This window comes from Schistocerca gregaria, chromosome 11 (assembly GCF_023897955.1).
Source record: "Schistocerca gregaria isolate iqSchGreg1 chromosome 11, iqSchGreg1.2, whole genome shotgun sequence".
Classification (NCBI taxonomy): domain Eukaryota; kingdom Metazoa; phylum Arthropoda; class Insecta; order Orthoptera; family Acrididae; genus Schistocerca; species Schistocerca gregaria.
Window position 1 is genome coordinate 74,699,562 of NC_064930.1, and position 22,237 is coordinate 74,721,798.

General features: G+C 41.7%; 1 protein-coding gene across 1 annotated transcript in view; it reads right to left on the minus strand.

Annotated features, from left to right (window-relative positions):
• LOC126295335 (E3 ubiquitin-protein ligase MIB2) overlaps positions 1 to 22,237 on the minus strand; it is a 370,711-nt gene that overhangs the window by 147,022 nt on the left and 201,452 nt on the right. The window contains exon 18 of the mRNA XM_049987804.1: positions 17,136 to 17,679. Coding sequence (XP_049843761.1) covers positions 17,450 to 17,679 — 230 coding nt within the window. The 3' untranslated portion in view covers positions 17,136 to 17,449. The remainder of the gene's footprint in view (positions 1 to 17,135; positions 17,680 to 22,237) is intronic.

A 22,237-nucleotide genomic window follows, 5' to 3' on the forward strand; every position in this document is an offset into this window, starting at 1 on the left:
TACTATTAAATAAATGTAGGCTCCAAAATTATTTTCTGAAACTTCAAAGTCTCACCTTTCATCTAAAATATAATTTTTTTAAACTGATAATTTAAACTTTTGTAAAAAAAAAGTAGGAACTGAACCTTTGAAGAGCACCTAAATTTGACACTCTAAAATGCAACTGCTCCTAAAGTCGACAATTTTGGCACCTATAGTTGACATAATTCCCATATCCCATCTTCTTTTATAAGTGGCTAGAGCTCAAAACGCGGCGAATACAATGTTTAAAGTTTTGACCCGAGCCCCCTCTTACTGTTTAAAAGAATTTTAACGACATTTTACTCCAATTGACAGTTTATAGTAGTTTCGTCCCGCTGCCCACCAGAGGCGTCTTCGATGTATTTGTTAGATTTTATAAATGGTACTGTAACAAATCCAGGTCAAATGTAGCTCTGGCATAATTTTTCGCAAGTAGAACAGTAATTTTTGTTGGAAGCGTTTGGCAGTCAATTGAGAAATGTGGGGAAAATACGATACAAACGTAGGATGGCAGACCGCTGATTTGAAATCCCGCCACGTTTTGCTAACAGTCACGCGGTTTCTGTTGGAGCCACACAGCTCTATAGCTTCTGCACAGCGAGGCCGGTCTACTGGTATCTGTGGCCGAAGGGCTGGTTGCATAGAGTAAATATCTCCGCAGTGAGCATTTGCATTTGTCTTGTGCATGGGAACGTTCAGTTCAGTTCCAGGTTCCGTCGCGAACTAGGTCGCTCTCTTAGTTCGTTAGCTCCCATCTCGTTTTCCAGAAAGTCAGTTCGCTCGCTTTGCTACCGCTATTGCACACGCTCTTTTGTTCGCTGTGCTAGCCCTTTAAGTAATGACCAGTGTTGCCAATGCCTGTATTATTACAGTTTTATGTCGAGTAATTAAACTTGGAAAGGGCAAATAAACCAGTTATTTACACAAATGGGTAAAATGGGGTAGTCAACTACTTTACTTTACATACAGTGCACCCGTAGTATTTTAATTTTAAAATATATTTATTTATTAGTTCATTGTAGGAATATTACTTACAGAATATGCTAAATGCGATTTTAATAAAAATACACTTTCATAAATAATTTTACTTCTTTCAAGTTTGTGAAACAACCAACAAAAATATTTCTGCTTGAGGTACAGGTTAAGTACTATATGGCACAAACAATAATACCGTTATCATTAACAGAAGAAACACTGACACTTGTAATTTGTTACCAAACTATTAGACATAGAAAAAATAACTATGACCCCTGAGTGAGATGGTATTCTAAAGCATACTTCTTCTGCTTCGCACCATCATTCTTTAAATAATCAGTCTCCTAATTTTCGAGTCAAGTATTGCAAAAATTTACATATTATTATACATTAATTTGGAAACTTTATTCGTTGATAAGTGTTCTTCGTTCATTAAGGATTTGTGCCGTTCGCAGGGCACTGATGTTGCTGCTATGAAAATCTCGTTAACACACGTGCATATACACGAGGATATAACTGGCGACGCCCGTGCCACCATTCAAGCGGATCTTTTTTTCGATCTAAATACTCTTCATTGAGGTATTTATCGAGTTCGCGAATACCAGCAGCAAGTTGGTTATCTGGCCTATTGATTTTTCTTATTTCTTGGTCATGCTCGCCCCGCTCATTTCTGCTGCCACTAGAACAAGACGCCGAAGGGTCGCTAGCAGTAGGCTCGGCCACTAAAATATCTCGATTCTCCCTCTGAGGTGACTGCACTCTGCCGACTTTATTTTCGAGGCGTTGTATTGCAGCTTCACAAGCTTTTTGATTTCTAAATTACCTCTGTCTAAATCGGGGGTCCACAATAGTACACTCAGCGTATAGAATTTTATCCTCATAACCTTTAAAACCGTCTGCCATGCCTTTATAGAGCACTGATTGCACGGCGACAATTTTTTTATTGTTAGAAGCATGCTTCTGCAGAAAACTGTTGAGCGGGTTACAAAACACAATAACTTTTGACAAAGTCACATCTCTTTCGGCACTGATTTCTACCGTAATTTTATAGAATGGACCGAGTAAGGGCAGCACGTGATTTTTTTAAAGCCTACTGCTTCGTCTCGCCATTGTCCGTCGGCCCTCGGAAAAAAGCGAACGAACGAAGTAGCGAGTTTATCCGTGAACTAGTTCTCGCAGTTCGCCTGTGTGAGTGTTCTTCCGAACTAGTTCTTTCGCCAACTACACTAGACTAACTCACATGCGCAGAGCAGACTTTGTGTTGTCAACATACATTGCCGGCCTGGTCACGTGTTCTCGGGACGTCGTGTGTTTGTCCGCATAGCCCTGTATATTTCGAATGTCACTACATCCCTACTACAGACGGATTCTTTTCGTACCTGTCGTGGATTATTTACGTATGTTGCGCAGACATTTTAACAATATCCATTTGATACTGGCAATAAACCAGCTGCGTAACTTTTAAGGGCAAGTTATATTACATTCTGCTTCTTTGCGATAGGTGTCACAGTTCAGATGCACTAGATTTGTGGTATGATACGGCACTTTATAGTATTACACAGCCTGACGTACATTTTTGCAGTGATACTCTTGGAAAACGACTTGACAGTGCGCTAGTACTTTTGCAAGCGTCCGAAAAACACAGAATTTGCCACACATTAGCGATGTGCTAATTCGTCCTTCTTTCTGCTATTTCTGCGTATTTCAAAAAAATGGTTCAAATGGCTCTGAGCACTATGGGACTCAACTGCTGTGGTCATCAGTCCCCTAGGACTTAGAACTACTTAAACCTAACTAACCTATGGACATCACACACGCCCATGCGCGAGGCAGGATTCGAACCTGCGACCGGAGCAGCAGCGCGGCTCCGGACTGGGGCGCCTACAACCGCTCGGCAACCGCGGCTGGCTCTGAGTATGTATTTTCTCTTTCTTGCGACCTAAAGCACAATTTTTCTTGCTGGTGACACTTTGAAGTGCTTATTTAACGCATTTTACGTACGTGCTCCTAGTTTATTAAATAAATAGTAGACTGAGCAAGAAGAGGGGGGGGGGGGGGGGAGGCGACCGGAGAATAAATGTACTGTAAAGCAAATACAGTTGGTCATGTAACAGTCAACCTATTTAACACCATTAAGGGAAGTGGTAAGTGACACAAATGAAAGAGTTTGAGGACATGTTTACTAATATTTTACGTTTCTTAATCAAATTGTGAAGAAAATAAATTCAAGGCAAAATACACCAAAGAAGATGAATGCGTACTTTGATTAGCTGCACTATCGTGTTTTTTATTTGATTTGGGCAGAAAATGTATTTAAGCTGAATGCAGAAATTGGTACTAGGTGCTGTAGAAAATTAAAAATAGTTGGTATAGCATCTACCTTCAGCCACACACGTCCAAATTTTTCTCTGTCTAAACATCCCTCTTCAAAGTGTTTTGAATATACTTCGGAATATTTTGTGGGGACAAAATTACTCCTCCTTATGTTCTGGAGCCACATCTTTACTCGTTGTACATCCTTAGGGAAGCTAAAATATAAATCACACATAATCATTCTCCAAGTTCTAGACACACTTAACATGGCCTCCTACTGAAACTTTATAGTAAACAAAAATGTTTGGACACACATATTATACGAAGACAATTACAGACTCCCACTCTATTGAATTTATCTGTCTCCCGTCTTTCAGATCTAGATACATAATCGAGAAGTCACTGATAAATACATGGAGGATAGTATTTGCTGGAACAACTAACCATTCCTTTTCCTGTTCCAATAGCAAATTCACGAGAGAAAGCGATTGTTTGTAAGCTTTTGTACAAGCCGTAATATCTATTATATAGTCATAAAATCGTAGAAAAATAGTTCTACAGAATCAAGCCTTAATTGTAACACGTCGCGAAATTTTTAAATATAGTACCCATGAAAAGTTACTATCCCTCCTTTCACATATTTTTCTTTGCTTCCGTAGCAACAAGAGTAATTCACCATAGCTATTACACTATCAACAAACGGTGAAAACACAACAAAAACTCTTGATATTAAACATAAAAGTCTGCGGAAAGCACACGCGCATAGCGAAGTCCCGAAAACACGTGACAATCCTGGTTTAATGCTGTTAACATGCGCAGAACGTAATGCTCACTGCACGGATATTTACTCTATGGCTGGTTGGACTCGTTGCTGTAAGTTAATCGCCAGTAGCGTTGGGCAGTTGGAAGTTAGTCGTCAGCAGTGATGGGTGTGTTGTTGGGCAGTTGGAGGTGAACAGCCAGCAGTGATGGATGTTAAATGTGAGGAGTCAGCATTGATGCAGGGTAGAGGTCTGAAGTGTTAGCGTAGGCGAACGATCTGAAAGTATCCCACTCGGAGATTGAAAATTATTCATCATTATACATGGTGGTCAACTGATCGTGACCGGGCAAAATATCTCACGAAATAAGCGTCAAACGAAGAGACTATAAAGAACGAAACTCGTCTAGCATGAAGGGGGAAACCAGATGGCGCTATGGTTGGCCCGCTAGATGGCGCTGCTATAGGTCAAACGGATATCGACTGCGTTTTTTTAAACAGGAATCCCAATTTTTTATTACGTATTCGTGTAGTACGTAAAGAAATATGAATGTTTTAGTTGGGCCACTTTTTTCGCTTTCTGATAGATGGCGCTGTAATAGGCACAAATATATGGCTCACAATTTTAGACGGACAGTTGGTAACAGGTGGGTTTCTTAAATTAAAATACAGAACGTAGCTACGTTTGAACATTTTATTTCTGTTCTTCCGACGTGATACATCTACCTTTGTGAACTTATTATTTCTGAGAACGCAAGTTGTTACAGACTAATTACCCGTTAATACGACATTAATGCAATAAATGCTCAAAATGATGTCCGTCAACCTAAATGCATTTGGCAATACGTGTAACGACATTCCTCTCAACAGCGAGTAGTTCGCCTTCCGTAATGTTCGACAGGCATTGACAATACGCTGACGCATGTTGTCAGGCGTTGTCGGTGGATCACGATAGCAAATATCCTCCAACTTTACCCACAGGCCGGCCGCGGTGGTCTAGCGGTTCTTGGCGCGCAGTCCGGAACCGCGCGACTGCTACGGTCGCCGGTTCGAATCCTGCCTCGGGCATGGATGTGTGTGATGTCCTTAGGTTAGTTAGGTTTAAGTAGTTCTAAGTTCTAGGGGACTGATGACCACAGTAATTAAGTCCCATAGTGCTCAGAGCCATTTTTTCCCCACAGAAAGAAATCCGGGGACGTCAGATCCGGTGAACGTGCGGGCCACGGTATGGTGCTTCGACGACCAATCCACCTCTCTTGAAATATGCTATTCAATACCGCTTCAACCGCACGCGAGCTATGTGTCGGACTTCCGTCATGTTGCAAGTACATCGCCATTCTGTCATGCAGTGAAACATCTTGTAGTAACGTCGGTAGAACATTACGTAGGGAATCAGCATACATTGCACCATTTATACTGCCATCTATAAAATGGGGGCCAATTATCCTTCCTCCCATAATGCCGCACCATACATTAACCCGCCATAGTTGCTGATGTTCCACTTTTCGCAGCCATCGTGGATTTTCCGTTGCCCAATAGTGCATATTATGCCGGTTTACGTTACATCTGTTGGTGAATGATTCTTCGTCGCTAAATAGAACGCGTGCAAAAAATCTGTCATCGTCCCGTAATTTCTCTTGTGCCCAGTGGCAGAACTGTACACGACGTTCAAAGTCGTCGCCATGCAATTCCTGGTGCATAGGAATATGGTACGGGTGCAATCGATGTTGATGTAGCATTCTCAACACCGACGTTTTGTGAGATTCCCGATTCTCGGGCAATTTGTCCGCTACTGATATGCGGATTAGCTGCGAGTGTACCGCGAATATCAGGATCCGGTAAAACATCAAATCTCCTACATTGCCGTGGCCAGTAAAAAATCCTGAAAGAACTGGACCAACAACTGAAGAGAATCGTTCAACATGACAGAAGTGCAACCCTTCTGCAAATTGCTGCAGATTTCAATGCTGGGTCATCAACAAGAGACAGTGTGTAAACCATTCAACGAAACATCGATATAGGCACAAATGATTCAAATGCCTCTGATAGGGTGTATATGTGGACAAGGAAATAAAATTCCCCGATATTTCCCGGTTAAAAATACACTTTCTCCCGGGTGAAAATACACTTTTTCCGTGTTAAGTGACAGTATACTCTGTTCAAAGTACTTACGGGCATTCAGCCAGGTTGAATTTTCGACAACTGCCTAAGTACTTTGAACATAGTTTACGCCAGGAGAAGCTCAGGTTACAGACAGTATACTCTTCTGGGGCGCAGTAAAACTCATCAATTCTTTGAATGTTTATGGTTTTATATATGGGAGTAGAATTTCCCGGCACTTTAGAAAACGAAATTCAGGGGGGGGGGGGGGGGGGGGAGACCACGTTTTGAAAGACCTTCGATGTGCAGCAATATGTACTATGCATATTTTCATATTACGAAGGTATAAATTTGAATTCCACCAAACACCGCATGTTACTTTCCGAAGCTTTGAAATCGAGTTGGCGTTGCGCATTTGTAAGGCAGTCATAGCTCATGTCACGTGATCTAGTCAGCTGATGGCAGCATAGGACACGTAGTAAGCCAGTAGCAAGATGACCCCTCACAAATAAGAAAAGTTAATGGTTTAAATTAATATACATAGCATTCACATATAACATTGGTCTCTAAGATTAATAAGCTGGAACAGAAGCTAAGCTTCCACTACTGCAAAATGTTGATCTATTTTGCGCGTGTTACACCTTAAGAACGTCACACAAATGTGCCAGTAAAATGTTTAATAATGACGTAAATGTCTGATCTTCTGGGCTCGAAATTGTTCTAAATGGTCGTCGTCTCAGAGTTGATTTTTAAATCAGAGTCAAACGCTTTGTGATTTAAGAAATTCATCGTACACTCTTGCACATAGTTCATCTTGTGTAAAAGGAAACCTGCTTTGAATGTATCGCTTTTCAAACCACCATTCGGAATATTTTCCCGCGACCTGTTGGAAACAGGTTCGTTTCAGCAGTTGCAAGTGGGCGCCAGATAACAGGCACCACCGCGCTTGCGCAGCTACGACGACGCAGGAAGCCCATATGTTCGTACGTGTAAAACATCTTACGTATGTCATAAAAGAAACAAGACATCAGACGATACTTCAAGAGCCTCGGAATTTCGTGAACCATACTAATTCGGCTAAAAATTTTCTTTGAGTACCAGTACTGTATTATCTCATGTTTGGTTCTTTATTATGGCATAATGCCATACGTGCACTTGAAACGCAGTGAACAGTTGAAACTAGCCAATAGTGTGAAATTAAACACTTTGTTTCAAATAAATTGTGTGCCTCAGCAGAAAAGATTAGTTTTAAGCCAAATCTCTTTAGCAAACCGGCAAAAATAACTTCATTGTTCTGTAAGGCGATTAATGCTTGACTGTCACAGAAAGGTGGAAATAAAAACTGAAACTAATAACATATTTTCGCCTTCCGTAATTACGCGAAAGTATTTTAATTCATTTGATAGCTCCCGGCCACAAAAATCCGTTTGTTGTCATGAGAGCAATAAACGAACAGGAAACAACAAAACCATTGAAGGTCATCACAGGTCACGTGGTGACTCCCCACCTCAACTCAGGCTGCTGTGTGCATCAGCTCCAGATTTACTGTATTTCCGAACCGTGACAATATTAAGTAGTGGCGCCCAGCCACACTTCTGTAACCAGAAGCGGGACAAGATGTTACTTATACGTGACTCAACAGAACGCCCACAACTCCTGAAACGAATCTAATTTAAGCAGTTGTCACGTCACGCTCGTTGGGGGCAATTTGTTGTTATAAAGAATTACACAGTCTTCTTAAAGCCTTTGACACACTTTGCTATTGGCAGACGCTTGTATGAGCACTGTTTTTTTTTTTGTGGTATAAGGCACATTTCCTTTGGAATGTAAGTTTTACTTTCGTTTTTTTTTCTCGTCCACGTTTTGTTGCTGCAGTATTACTCTGCTGTAGCGGGATACAGCAATATCCTTTGTTAGAATATTGGTTCTTACCAGTCAAAATCACAAAATTGTAACTGAAAACTACAACAATGAAAATTTCCCGCAATTCTAAAGAATTCCCGGCTTTTCCCCGGTTTTTCTCCTGGATCTCCCGGTTCGTATACACCCTGCTCTGAGTACTATGGTCAGTCCCCTAGAACTTAGAACTACTTAAACCTAACCAACGTAAGGACGTCACACACATCCATGCACGAGGCAGGATTAGAACCTGCGACCGTACCGGTCGCACGGTTCCAGATTGAAGCTCCTAGAAGCGCAGGGCCAGAACGGCCGGCTGAAGGCCCGCTCGTCTACCCATGATGACTGCACAACACAAAGCTTTACGCCTCACCTTGGCCCGTCAACGACATTGGTGACTGGAAACATGATGCCTGCTCGGACGAGTCTCGTTTCGAATTGCATCGAGAAGATGGCCGTGTATGGGTATGGAGACAACCTCATGAACACTCCGACAGGTGACACGTACGTAAGCACCCTGTCTGATCACCTCCATACATTCACGACCACTCTGCATTCTGACAGACACTGGCAATTCCAGCAGGACAATGTGACACCCCACACACCCAGAATTGCTACAGACGTGGCTCCAGGAACACACTTCTCAGTTTAAACACTTCTGCTGGCTGCCAAACTCCCCAGACATAAACGTTATTGACCATATCTCAGATGCTTTCCAACATGCTGTTCACAAGATATCTCCACTCCCTCACAGTCTTAACAAGCCCTGCAGGGTACACGGTGTCAGTTCCCTCCAGCACTACTTCAGACGTTAGTCGAGTACACGTCACGTCACGTCGTGTTGCGGCACTTCTGTGGGCTCACAGGGTCCTACACAATATTAGGCAGATGTGTCAGTTTCTTTGTCTCTTCACTGTATATTCTCTTCTTCGTGCATCAAATATTTCCATGCCTTTGATAAATAAGTTTGTAAATATAATGACCTGTGTGTGTGTGTTACTTAATATTTCAAATACTGTTCATTCACTATAGTCTTCAGTAATAACATGGACAAAACGGAAAGGACTTTTTATATGTTGGCACATCAACTACATTACTTAATACGATATACTACTCATGGTTTTTTTTTCACTCCCCCCGCTGAGGACCTGAAGTATTGGGCAATGAGCACTGAAATTAAAACATTAGAATGATTTTTCCATACATTTTCTTTTATTACCCGATGGTGAATAGGAATGAGAAATATATAATACTTATTCAAGTACAACATCAATTTTGTATTGTCGGTAACAAATTCCATGTTTCAAAAAAACAATCTTTGATGCCAATCTGCAGTAACATTTATAACTACCTTTTAGTACATCATTACAGTTTAAACAACTGCGTGTGACAAACTTTTCACCGGAGAAAGCAGCTGCTTCATAGCTTTAACAATTGGAGAGAACTTCATTTAACATGGCAGCGCACAGCTGTATCTCTGCTGTGAAAGTATGTGGTATTTGGCACGTAAATATTCTTTCTCACTTCAGCACAACATATGGCTATTGGGTACATGGTAAGCCCGCATGCAGCAGCTTGCAGTGCCTGCGAATCACATACGAACTTAGGAATAAACACTTTACTGCCTCGACTGAAAGAGCAGATAGAAGTTCAGATGTGAATATAATTACACTTTAATAAAATAGTTCCAAAAACATACAATCACAACAAATAATTGTATTCACACAAGATTACAGTATTCACCTCTTATTTTTAATACTTTTATGGATGAAATCACTAAGACCAGAAAATCCATCCTAATGTAAAACACACACACACACACACACACACACACACACACACACACACAGTTTTCCATTGTCTGTACACCAACATTAAAATAAATGTTACCTGCAAGGTGAAATCTGTATTCTGTGTAAAATTTGTAAACAATATAATCTGAAAATTTTCAAAATAAAACTGAATAATTTGAGGTGTGGCATTGCTAATAAACATGGCACGGCACAGACAAAAAGTTGTCAAAGCTGAGACTGTAAGCAGAAATTCTCATGTAGAAAGATTAAGGGATACTAGAGAAGCACAGAAACAAATGAGAGTTACAATTTGTAACACAAATCTGTTCTAACAGCACCGTCTATAATGACTAGAGAAGCACGTACTATACATTTCTCAGAACAGTGAAAGGATGTATCGGCTTTATTAAGAAACTACTTGGTGAAAAAGAAGATATGGTGTAAGAAACAAAGTTCAAGAGGAGAAAAGGAATTGAAATAAGCCCATTACAAAAATGAGTAGCGAGAGATGAGCTCCCGAAATAGAAACCTGTACAATTAGAGGTTGAAGTCAAGAAAAATGTTACAGCAATTTCCGACACTAGATAAACTTTTTTGTGGTCTGGAAGCATGCTTATCCCTTCCTATTAGAAACATCGTTTAAACAGTGAAACCACATTTATACATTTCTCAGCTCTACGTTTTTTGCTCTCGTATGTTGTACACTGTGCACTTTTTCGATTTTACATGCAGAGTTACCCCACTTTCACATTTTCCATTTATACGTTTTTGCACTTTTACGCTATTATTTTTACTCTTTCACACTCATTTTTGTCAGACTTATCTAATATAAAGACCAAGAAATCGTCTCAAAACATTTTGTATTTAGTGTGGCGAGCGATTATCGGTTTGCCGTGTGCATCCAAAGTCGCAGTTACGATTGCGGGTCTCGGCTACAGTACACGTGGCGACACTGTTGTTGTTGACCTCGTGGCAGTTGGTTTCAGATCGTATAACTTGACGGAACATTGCTCCAATAGCTGCCTTCACACGATGCCACTCGGGAGAGGAGACGGTGTTGTCGGTTGGCCATGCAGCGAGTAGCCATTTATGAACAGTCAGCCCGAGACATCAGCAGAAACAGCAGCAGCAGCATCGAAGTTGCTCGCAGCAACAGCTAAACCTGTTGTCAGTCGCCGCACGAAGTGTCGTGCCGTGTGAATGCGTGAGCACTGCAGACCAGCCCTTCTCAATGACGTCCTAAGGAGGGGGTAATACGGCCTGCAGTACAATACATTCCTGCGGCACCTGACGGTAGTGTAAGCAGGCGGAGAGCACACCGAGTGAAACAGTGTTTTCGTGAGGGGTGAACTCAATTTGTTAGTGTAGTTTCCAATTTTTATGCATGCGAATATGATGAGATTGTCACGAAGAAAAAGATGACGTCTTTACACGCAGGAGTAAGTCAATGTAACTGAAGAAGTGCAAAGAAGTTCTTGTGAACCTGAAGTGGGCACAGCGTCTCAAAATCCCATATTCTACCTTAACTACCATACTGGCCACTGAAACTCGAATACGCTCTAGTGCTTCGGAAGCCGGACGAAGTGACGAGAAACACATGAGTAACCGAGATGGAAAGTTTGCAGATGTAAGAAAAATGCCAACAGACTCTGTTTCAGCAACAGTGTGCAGCTAATGTACCTATTTCAGGTGCAATACTGAAAGAAAAGGCGTTAGAATTTGCAAAAAAGTTAAATGTTGAAAACTTTCATGCTGGTTCTGGTTGGTATTGCACCACTTCAAAGTAAGACGTGACATCACTGGCCGCAGAGTTCGGGGGAAGGTTAACAGTGTGAATAATGTCACCGTAGAATGTTGGAAAGAGTGTGATCTCCCAAGTGTAATTGCAAGGTACAGTCTGAAAGTTATTTACAACACAGATGAAACGGGACTTTTTTTTACTTGTGCCTGACAAAACATTGGCGTTTAAGCGCTATCCCTGCTTTGGGGGATAGATAAGCCAGCCAAGAATGATTGTACTCTTTACCGTAAACGCAGATGGCCGGTGATTGGGAAGTCGGCGAAGCCTCGATGTTTCGGGGCATAAAGTCGTATTCCACCAAGTGCGAGACAAACGAGAAAGTGTGGATGGCTGCAAACCTCTTCAAAAGTCACCCTGTTGAGCTTAACACCTGCACGTGTCGTCACAAGAGGAAACTACTGTACTTTTGTTCCTACGCAATTGTTCGGCTCATTCTCCAACACTACAGGTCGGCAACATAGAACTGGAAGCTTTTCCAACAAATTGCGAGAGCACCTCTGGACTTGGGTATCATTGCTGCCACAAGAGCAAAGTACACAAAAATGCCGGTTCATCACGTCATCACACATCTTGACAGTGGGAAGGAAGATCCCAAACTGGATATGATGCAGATAAACCAAAGAATAGCATTGTAGGCTGGGACACACTTTACATATAGGCTACGTACGTATAGCATTCTCTGTCAATTCCATCTGAACTGCACTAATTTTTTTAGAAAAGCACTAGCAACTAATTTAAATTCAGCACAGATATGTAAATATAGCTTTTTAATTTATTTTTCTTATCCCGGCAATGCAGTACATAAGGAATGCTTGGGATCAATTGAAGCCATACACAATACCCAACTCCTTTTAAAAAACTGACATCACAGAAAATGAAACTCAAGCAGACTCCGAAGACGCTGAACATTTTGACGTAGATTTCAATAAAACAGAAGACAATGAATAAATGACGACTAACTGAAAACCTCAGCTGCCGACAGGTGTTGTTGATATACCTCGATGTGGACAGCTGAAAATGTGTGCCTCGACCGGGACTCGAACCCGGGATCTCGTCCTTACACGGCAGACGCTATAGCCATCTGAGCCACCAAGGACACAGATGAATAGCGCGACTGCAGGGACTTATCCCTTGCACGCCTCCCGTGAGACTCACATTCCCAACTGTCCACAATTCTACATACGTATTGTACCTTATACACATTTGCCCACTCACTCATTACTCGCGCACGCTTTGGCGATTCCCGTACGAGTTTGGACAACCTGTGTGCATTCGCACAGATGAAGGTCAATGTCTGGGTAGCCTTTAACTATGTATACGAAGACAGTAACTTGAATGACTGGGCTCGTATTTCAAATGGAACTGATTTTGGTGATTCTGATGCTGGTACTGCTATGTGTTGGGTACAAAGTGAGGAGGAAATAATTAAAGTAGCAGTGCCAGTATCAGCTGACATAAATATTTTTGGAGAATCCAAAGAATTGTACGGTGGACCTGTGAATCCTCCCAGTCAGTTAGAAGCACTTAGTGCATTACTAGTAACACAATGTACGTAAGATTAGTGATGACAATATGTGCACAGTGACTGCATATGAAATCTTGATTTATGACTGCAGTATTGCTTCCAAAAAACAAACCACAACTGATTCATTCTTTAGGCCTAAATAACTTTAATTTCCCATAACTTAGGCATAAGCTGAACTACTGTACCTATTACTGTACAATATATGTGTATTTTATTTGCACACTCTTTAATCTAATAAAAGTATATTAAAAAGTTTCATTTTAACATTAATCCAACTTGCAGATTTACTTTATCTTCCACTTTCAAAAATGTATAAATGAGGTTTTACTGTGTTAATAGCTTGTAAGAAGAGAATTTCTGACAGAAAAATTGTAAAAATGCCACCTTCTAATAGCAGCACCTTCACATTATCAAAACTATAGTACAATTCCACATTTACTATGTGAACGAGAAATACGACAGAAGTGCCAAAATGTACCAAAAAAAATGCCTGAATTGTGTTATAATAGATGACAAAAAAATTAGAACTGTTTATAATGCACAGAGGGGTTTGGCAAGAGAGCATGCACTCCACAGTGTTTTTTAATACAGCCGTGGACAACATCGTAAGGAAAGTTCACCAAGGGTCAACAGCAGATGATATGAAAATCATATCATATGCAGATTAATGATAATTCGGGAAGAAAATGAGCAGAATTTGGGAGAGAAACCAAACACCTGACAGAGAGTAATTGAAGAAGTGGGAATGGAAATAAGCTTCACAAAAAGTGAAGTAATGAAAATTGGCAAGAAAAGTGAAAACATGAAAGATGTAACCCACAATGGAAAAATTATTAAAGTAGTAGATGCTTTCAAGTATCTAGGAAGAAAATTAACCCGAAAGGAAACATCAAGGATGAAATTTAGGAGAGAAAGGAAAATTGTTCAAAATTTTATTATTTTGTATCCGACATAATTAGAAACTGAAAAATAACTGCCAGAGCAAAGATCATGATATACAAGTAATATTTTCTTCCAATTTTGACCTACGGATCAGAATGTTGCGCTTGACAAAGAAGGATCTGTGCGGAATACAAGCAACAGAGGTACATTTTCTACGAGGAATCCTCGGTAAGACACGAAGAGACAGGATAAGAAATGAAATAATACAAAATTCCCTGCTGATCAAGTCCCTAAAAACCAAATTGTTTGGTCACATTGAAAGAATGAGACCTGAAAGACCATGGACAAGATGGAGACATTCAGTAAAGGATGGTGTGAACCAAAGAGGATTTCAATGGGAGGAGATGCTAAATGATAGACTGTGGGAGAAAAGAGATGCTTATGGGAGAAAAGAGATGCTTAGAAGAGGCTCTGTGAATGACCTGCATAAGGAGAATCATGTCAGTAAGAAGAATAAGAAGAAGAAGAAGAAGTGTTGAAATGATGAGGGGGCATCACTTTGGCATTAAATTTGGATATTTTGTAACTAAGGTGGTCTGTGATCATAAATGAGAATCAGGACAGCCATAAATTAGGGCTACACTTGCGGCATGACTGATAACATGTTATTTGCCTAAGCCCACCTCATGTGTTTGGAATGTTGCACGAATTAACACGACAGCATTCATAAACTGTCACTTTTGCATCTTTTATTTGACTGTGAAAAATGAATTTTTTGACTCTTCTCCTCTGGCCTTTGATTTTAATTCATAAGGCTATAAAATCATTACACCCCGTTCCAATCATATCATACATAAGAATTGGGAAAAGTGAGACTCGTGCTTCGGAAGAATGTTCGTAACTGCAATACGCTATTTCCCTTACAGTGGGAAGACTTACACCTGTAAGCTTAGACAAGTGCGTCCTACGACCTGAAGAAGGAAAAATAACACTATTTATTGCCTTGTCATTGACAATATTATTAAAGATGAACCACAGGCGTAGATTGGGAAGAAAATCAGCAGGGTCCTTTGCAGAGAAACTGTCCCAGCATTCACATAATGGAGTCTCGGGAAATGTCAGAAAGCAGACACTGAGATGGCCAGAGACAGAAACCAGCTCCTTACGAATGTGAGCCTGCTGTGCTAACTGCTGTTTCATCTGAAAGAATTAGTACAACAAGCAATAGTATGTACAAAAACAATGTCAAGAGAGGGACTGTTTTCAATGGTAAAGACGAACTGTGTATAGGAAGCATTGCACAGCCTACATGTACACGTATACAAGGTGTTACAAGAAGGTATGGCCAAACTTTCAGGAAACATTCCTCACACACAAATAAAGAAAAGATGTTATGTGGACATGTGTCCGGAAACGCTTAATTTCCACGTTAGAGCTCATTTTAGTTTTGTCAGTATGTTGTTCCACCTACGCTCAATGGAACACGTTATCCTGATTTCATACGGTATACTCTATCTGCGCCGCTAGAACACGTGCCTTTACAAGTACAACACAACATGTGGTTCATGCACGATGGAGCTCCTGCACATTTCAGTCCAAGTGTTGGTACGCTTCTCAACAACAGATTCGGTGACCGATGGACTGGTAGAGGCGGACCAATTTCGTGGCCTCAACGCTCTCCTGACCTCAACCCTCTCGACTTTCATTTATGGGGGCATCTGGAAGCTCTCGTCTACGCACCCCCAGTACCAAATGTAGAGACTCTTCGTGCTCGTATTGTGGACGGCTGTGATACAATACGCCGTTCTCCAGGGATGCATCAGCACATCAGGGATTCCGTGCGACGGAGGGTGGATGCACGTATCCTCGCTAACGGAGGACATTTTGAACATTTCCTGTAACAAAGTGTTTGAAGTCACGCTGGTATGTTCTGTTGCTGTGTGTTTCCACTCCACGGTTAATGTGATTTGATGAGAAGTAATAAAATGACCTCTAACATGGAAGTAAGCATTTACGGACACATGTCCGCATAACATATTTTCTTTCTATGTGTGTGAGGAATGTTTCCTGAAAGTTTGGCCGTACCTTTTTGTAACACCATGTATGTGTACACACACACACACACACACACACACACACACACACAGACAGAAAGACAAAAATCACGTACCACGAAGCAGTCTGTGATGAGGGATTGCAGCCTAACAGCTGTATGGTATCCAGCTTCGTGTTTACGTGCCTATCTGTACACAAGACTTACCACTGTTTGTATACCGGGTAGGAATTTCCACTGCTGAGGAAAGAATCTCTCTTTCAAATCTGAGCCCCCACTGCATTTAACTGACTAAGTGCCAAGGAAAATAAAATTCTAATTCACAACCTGGATGGCACACAATATCACTACTGCATGTAGTACAAAATGACACTCTAGCTTTGCTGTCGAGCTTGCACCGGGCGAAACGCTACTTCTGCTTTTGTAGCGACATTTGTTCTTAAAAAATGTGTCTACTAACTTCATTCTAATGAATCTACTTACAGTTAAAACTTTTTAAACCTAAATCTCTCTCTCTCTCTCACTTTCGTTCACACACACACACACACACACACACACACACACCATAGTAAACCACAGAATGTGACACAACAATCCAGTCAGTCAGTACAGACTACCCTACACACAGAAAGAGAACAACGACACAAAAACTATGTTGCAATGCCCAATCAGTCAACAGTATTTCAAATCGTACTGAGACGTACAATTAACTGCTGCCAAACACATTATTGTAGTGACTTTCCCCGAAGGCAGGCAAGTTACTGTGCAGAGAAAGCAAAACATTTTTTCCTCGAAGGGTAAACACGCAGTGCAACTCTCGGCTGCACTCAAGCGGCACTGCACTATTCGTAACACCAGTGTACAGCAGCCCGCACAGTGTCACTGAGATATTCTCACTCCGCGTCAGACTGCATCGAGACGGAGACCTTACGTGAGGACGCACTGTTTCCTGTAGAGCGAGGCTCTTCCCGGTAAAAATAAAAAGTGTACGGACACACACGCTGTGGCTTTACCGGCACGAGTTGGGCACCGCAATCGTTTCTGTCGCCTGGTGACGCACCGGGCCACTGTAGACTCTACCCGCAGGCCTTCATCGGTAGAAGCTGGCAGGACGCAACTGTCTCGTGGAATACGTGACGGGTAGCCCGTACAGGTTCATCTCCGACGTTACAGAGTTGCGACGCCCGTGACACGACCCCGGCACCGATTCCCTCTCGCTCTACAGTCACACGACGCACGTGGCAGGTGGCCCGGTACAGGTTTTCGCCGTACGTCGTAGTCTCGGCCGAGCTCCAGTCTTCCGCGTCACGGTCCCGAGGCGGGCAGCCTAGTACAGGTTTATCTTGCGCGTTATGGTCTTGCGGCACATGTGGCAGGTGCGCAGCGTGGCCGAGCAGGGCGCGCAGGCACCGTGTCCGCACAGGAAGGCGACGTTGCGCCGCCGCTCCATGCATATGGAGCAGCAGTGCGTCTCTTCGATTTCGGCGATCTTCGACTCGAGGTAGCGCAGTCTCTCGGCACTCGGGTGTCTTGACTTGCAGGCGATGGTGCGCCCGTCTGTGGAGGAAACAGATCTTATATGAAAACTCTAGTATTATCCAGAAAGTACAGCAACAGGACACTAACCTCGCACGTTTGTAGGTGAATACATACGGTGCCTCTCACAGCATTTTCTCTGCGCTTTTGGCAAATATTTGCAGAATTTTTTATGTAGTGCGTCTGTTGCTGACTCAAACAAATACTGCTCGCCACATTTTTCGTGCGACGCCCGGAAGGTGTCAGTTTGTTCCCCGTTAAAAACAAAATGATTTTTAAAATGGAATATTACACGGCCATTCAATAGAGCAGTCCCAATTAGTCAAGTTCGATATTCCTTTTATTAATACACATTAACAGGGGCAGTAATACGTGAAGAATAACCTTTACTCCCGTAGTGGAAGTGTGGCCCCGGTCCGTGATGACTGCTGCCGCCGTGGAGCTACCGTTTTGCTGCCTGAGTACTGGTGTACTCTTCAAGTTTTACTATCCCTGTTAATGTTGTTGTCGTTGTTGTTGATGTTGTCGTCGTCTTCAGTCCTGAGACTGGTTTGATGCAGTTCTCCATGCTAATCTATCCTGTGCAAGCTGCTTCATCTCCCAGCGTGTACTGCAGCCTACATACTTCTGCATCTCCTTAGTGTATTCACCTCTTGGTCTCCCTCTACGATTTTTACCCTCTACGCTGCCCTCCAATACTAAAATGGAGATCCCTTGATGCCTCAGAACATGTCCTACCAACCGATCCCTTCTTCTTGTCAAGTTGTGCCACAAACACCTCTTCTCCCCAATTCTATTCACTACCTCCTCATTAGTTATGTGATCTACCCACCTAATCTTCAACAGTCTTCTGTAGCGCCACATTTCGAAAGCTTCTATTCTCTTCTTGTCTAAACTATTTATCGTCCACGTTTCACTTTCATACATGTCTACAATCCATACAAATACTTTCAGAAAGGACTTCCTGACATTTAAATCTATTCTCGATGTTAACAAATTTTTTTTTCTTCAGAAACGCTTTCCTTGCCATTGCCAGTCTACATTTGACATCCTCTCTACTTCGACCATCATCAGTTATTTTGCTCCCCAAATAGCAAAACTCCATTACTACTTTAACTGTCTCATTTCGTAATCTAATTCCTTCAGCATCACCCGACTTAATTCAACTACATTCCAATATCCTTGTTTAGCTTTTGTTGATGTTCATCTTATATTCTCCTTTCAAGCCACTGTCCATTCCATTCAACTGCTCTTCCAAGTTCTTTGTTGTCTCTGACAGAATTACAATGTCATCAGCGAACTATACTAATTATGGACACACAATATTTTGCTTTAAAAACAATTCTGTTTGTAATGGGAAACAAATCGACTCTTTCCGTATACACGTGGCACTGCATGAAAGACGTGATTAGCAGTATGTGTCTGGGCACACATGACCTACACACCGCAAAAAGAAAGTTGCAAATATCTCCTGAAACACCAGAGAAAATCCACCTGACGGCTCTTGGGAGAGATACCCAGTATAGCTGATACATTTTATCAGTTCTTTGCCTAATCATTGAAGTTATAATTAGGTTCCCAAATCAGACTTTAACTCTCCAGAACTGCTAATGCTGGTTTGAAATATTGTGTAAAGCGAAAACTGTGTAACATGTGCGTGCAGGCCACAACATGAAAAAATTTCATTTTTTCTATCTCTATAGATAAGAGCAAGTGTCCTGATGGAATCACTGACTCATCATCACCCAGCCCTAACTGCTAAGCATAGAAAATTGAAATTTGGAGAGCATTTTGATCTTACACCGTAGGCACCATTTAAGAAGGGATTTTTCAAAATTCCACCCGTAAGACGGTCAAATGTGGGATGAAGAGTTTTTTTAAAAAAATGTCACTATTAAGGCAATTTTGACGGTAGAACTGTGAAAAATGGTATTATGTTTCTCAGTCAGAAACAAAAAAATACTTGTTTCAACATTTTTGAAAACTGAACCCCTCAGGAAGTGAAATAGTGAGTGAAATTTTTTTTCTCCTTTTTGTAAATGAAAGAACTACTCAGTATTTTAATGGTACATCTATGAAAACTAGTATTTGATGTCTAGGTTAGAAATAAAAATAATAGGTTTTAAGTGTTTTTGGATTTTAACCCCTAAGAGGGGAGGTGGGTGACAGGGGACGAAATGTTTTATGAAAATATTTAATAATCCAAGCATTTTTAAAACTAAATATATGAGAATTTGTATTTGGCTTCTCAGTTAGACATAAAAAAGGTGTGTTTCAGTGGTTTTGCAAACCAAACACCTTAGAGAGTAAATAAGGGATAAAAGTTTTAATGGAAATATTTTGTTATATCAAAATATTTTTAAAGCTAAATCTATCAAAAATGGTATTTGATTCTCAGTAAGAAATAACGAAATATCTGTTAGGGGACGAAAGTTTCTACCGATTATCATCACAAGAACTCAAAAGACAGGATCAACGAAAACCTCTGACTCCAGCTACCAGAATCGTTTTTTGGTCAGATGTACATTCGGAGAAGACCAGGCTTCTACTGCCTTAATTAGCAACACTATTGTAAGGTGGTGATACAGCTCACAGTGCCTTTTAACTCCTGTTCGGCCTCATCAAATTTAAAACGTTTGTATGCAATATCTCAAGGCTGAGTAAAGTTCTCCGGGAGTGTAAATTTGTTATATGGGATGAGAGTACTATGGCCCACGAAGGCAGATTTGAAGCAATTAACGGAACTTTGAAAGACATAAAACGTGACGATCGCGTGATAGGTGGAGTTCCTGTGCTCGAGCAGGGGAGTTTAGCTTCCTTTCGTACGTAGAGGAGCCCGAGCAGACGAGGTTAGGAAGTGCATTAAATCTTCCCATCTATGGCCCTATTTCACGAAACAGCGTCTAAAGAAAAATATGGGAGTCCATGTTAAGAGGTGATAAGTGTGCTGGAGAGGTTTCTGAACCTCTACTGAAAATAGGGAACAGTAGCCACAATCTTAAAAAATGCTAACAGATAGAATTTACCCCGCTATTTTGATTGTACGGATCAAGTTCACAGACCGAATGTGTGACAGGGCGTACAACACCCGAGAACAACAGAGCTGGTGCTATTAATGACGTAGTACTTACGTCCTTTGGAGGGTCAGAAATGGAATACAGTTCTATGGAGTCAGTGTGGCAGACAGAAGACGTGGTCCACTAACCAGTGGAGTTCCTTAATAGCACTAACCCACCCGATCTTTCTCCCAAACTTCTCCTTAAGCTTAGTACACCCATGCTACTACTGTGCACCTTGAACTGCCTAAACTTTGTAATGGTACTAGACTACAAGTAATTGCTCTCTGCACGAACATTACCAACACCACCATTCTTACCGGATGTGCTCGGGGTGAACCGGTAGTCGTACCGTGAATACCATTTACAATGTCTGACTACCCATTTGAATTCAAGCGATTACAGGTCCCCCTCGCAAGCCGATTTTGCAATGGCGCTCAATAAATATCCTAGCCAGTCGTAAAAGGTGGCAAGTGTCCACCTGGGGGAGGACTGCTCCTCACACGGGCAGTTCTACGTCGCCTGTTCGAGAGTCAATTCTGAGAGCAGCCTGGTGATTTTGCGCCAAACACTACAACCGGCAGTGCGGTATATCGAGAATAGCTTCCAACGCCCTGCCTGCATCTCCGTTACTTTTAGAGCAGGTACACTGTTTCTAGATTGCTGACTTGTACACATACAATGTGCGTAAGAACTTAGGAGGGTGGTTTGAAAAGTCTTCTGAACGCAATAGAAAAAAGTACTTACATCACTGAAACTTTTTTTATTTTTCAATGTAGATTAATGCACTTGGTCCAACGATGTTTGAATGTCTCGATCCCATCTCGAAAAATGAGCACCCTCCGGGCCTGCAAAGTTGTCAACTCAGTCTATCAGTTATTCGTCTGAAGTGAATCTTTGACCACCGAGAAAAATTGTCAGTTTTGGGAAGAGCTGGAAGTCTGATGCAGCCACATCACGTGAATAAGGCGGGTGTGGCAGGTGTGTGGGTGCGCATTGTCTTGATGGAAGATGACTTTCTTCCTTGCTAAACCACGTCTTTCCCCCTGTATCCTTTGTTGCAGGAGGTTAGCATAGTATTCTCCGGCAACTGTTTGCCCAGTGGGGAGATAATGAACAAACAGAATCCCATTCGCATCCCAGAATACTGATGCCGTGACCTTTCCTGCCGAAGGAATCGTTTTCGCTTTCTTTGGCTGCGGAAAATCAGCACGTTTCCACTGCTTTGACTGTTGTTTTGTCTCTGGTGTATAGTAGTGCACTCTAGTTTAATCTGTGGTTTCAAACTGGCGCAAAAAACCTTGTTCATTTCTCCTAAAATGGGCCGAACATTCTTGCAGTATGTCCATTCTCCTGCGTTTTTGATCCAGTGTCAAGAGTCGTGGCATCCGTCTGGCAGATTTTTTTTTTAATTCTGCAGTTAAAATGTGGTATATCCTTTCAAATGACATCTGGCAAGCGTGAGCAATTTCACGTGCTTTCAATCGGTGATCGTCCGTGACCATTTTGTGCACTTTGGCCAT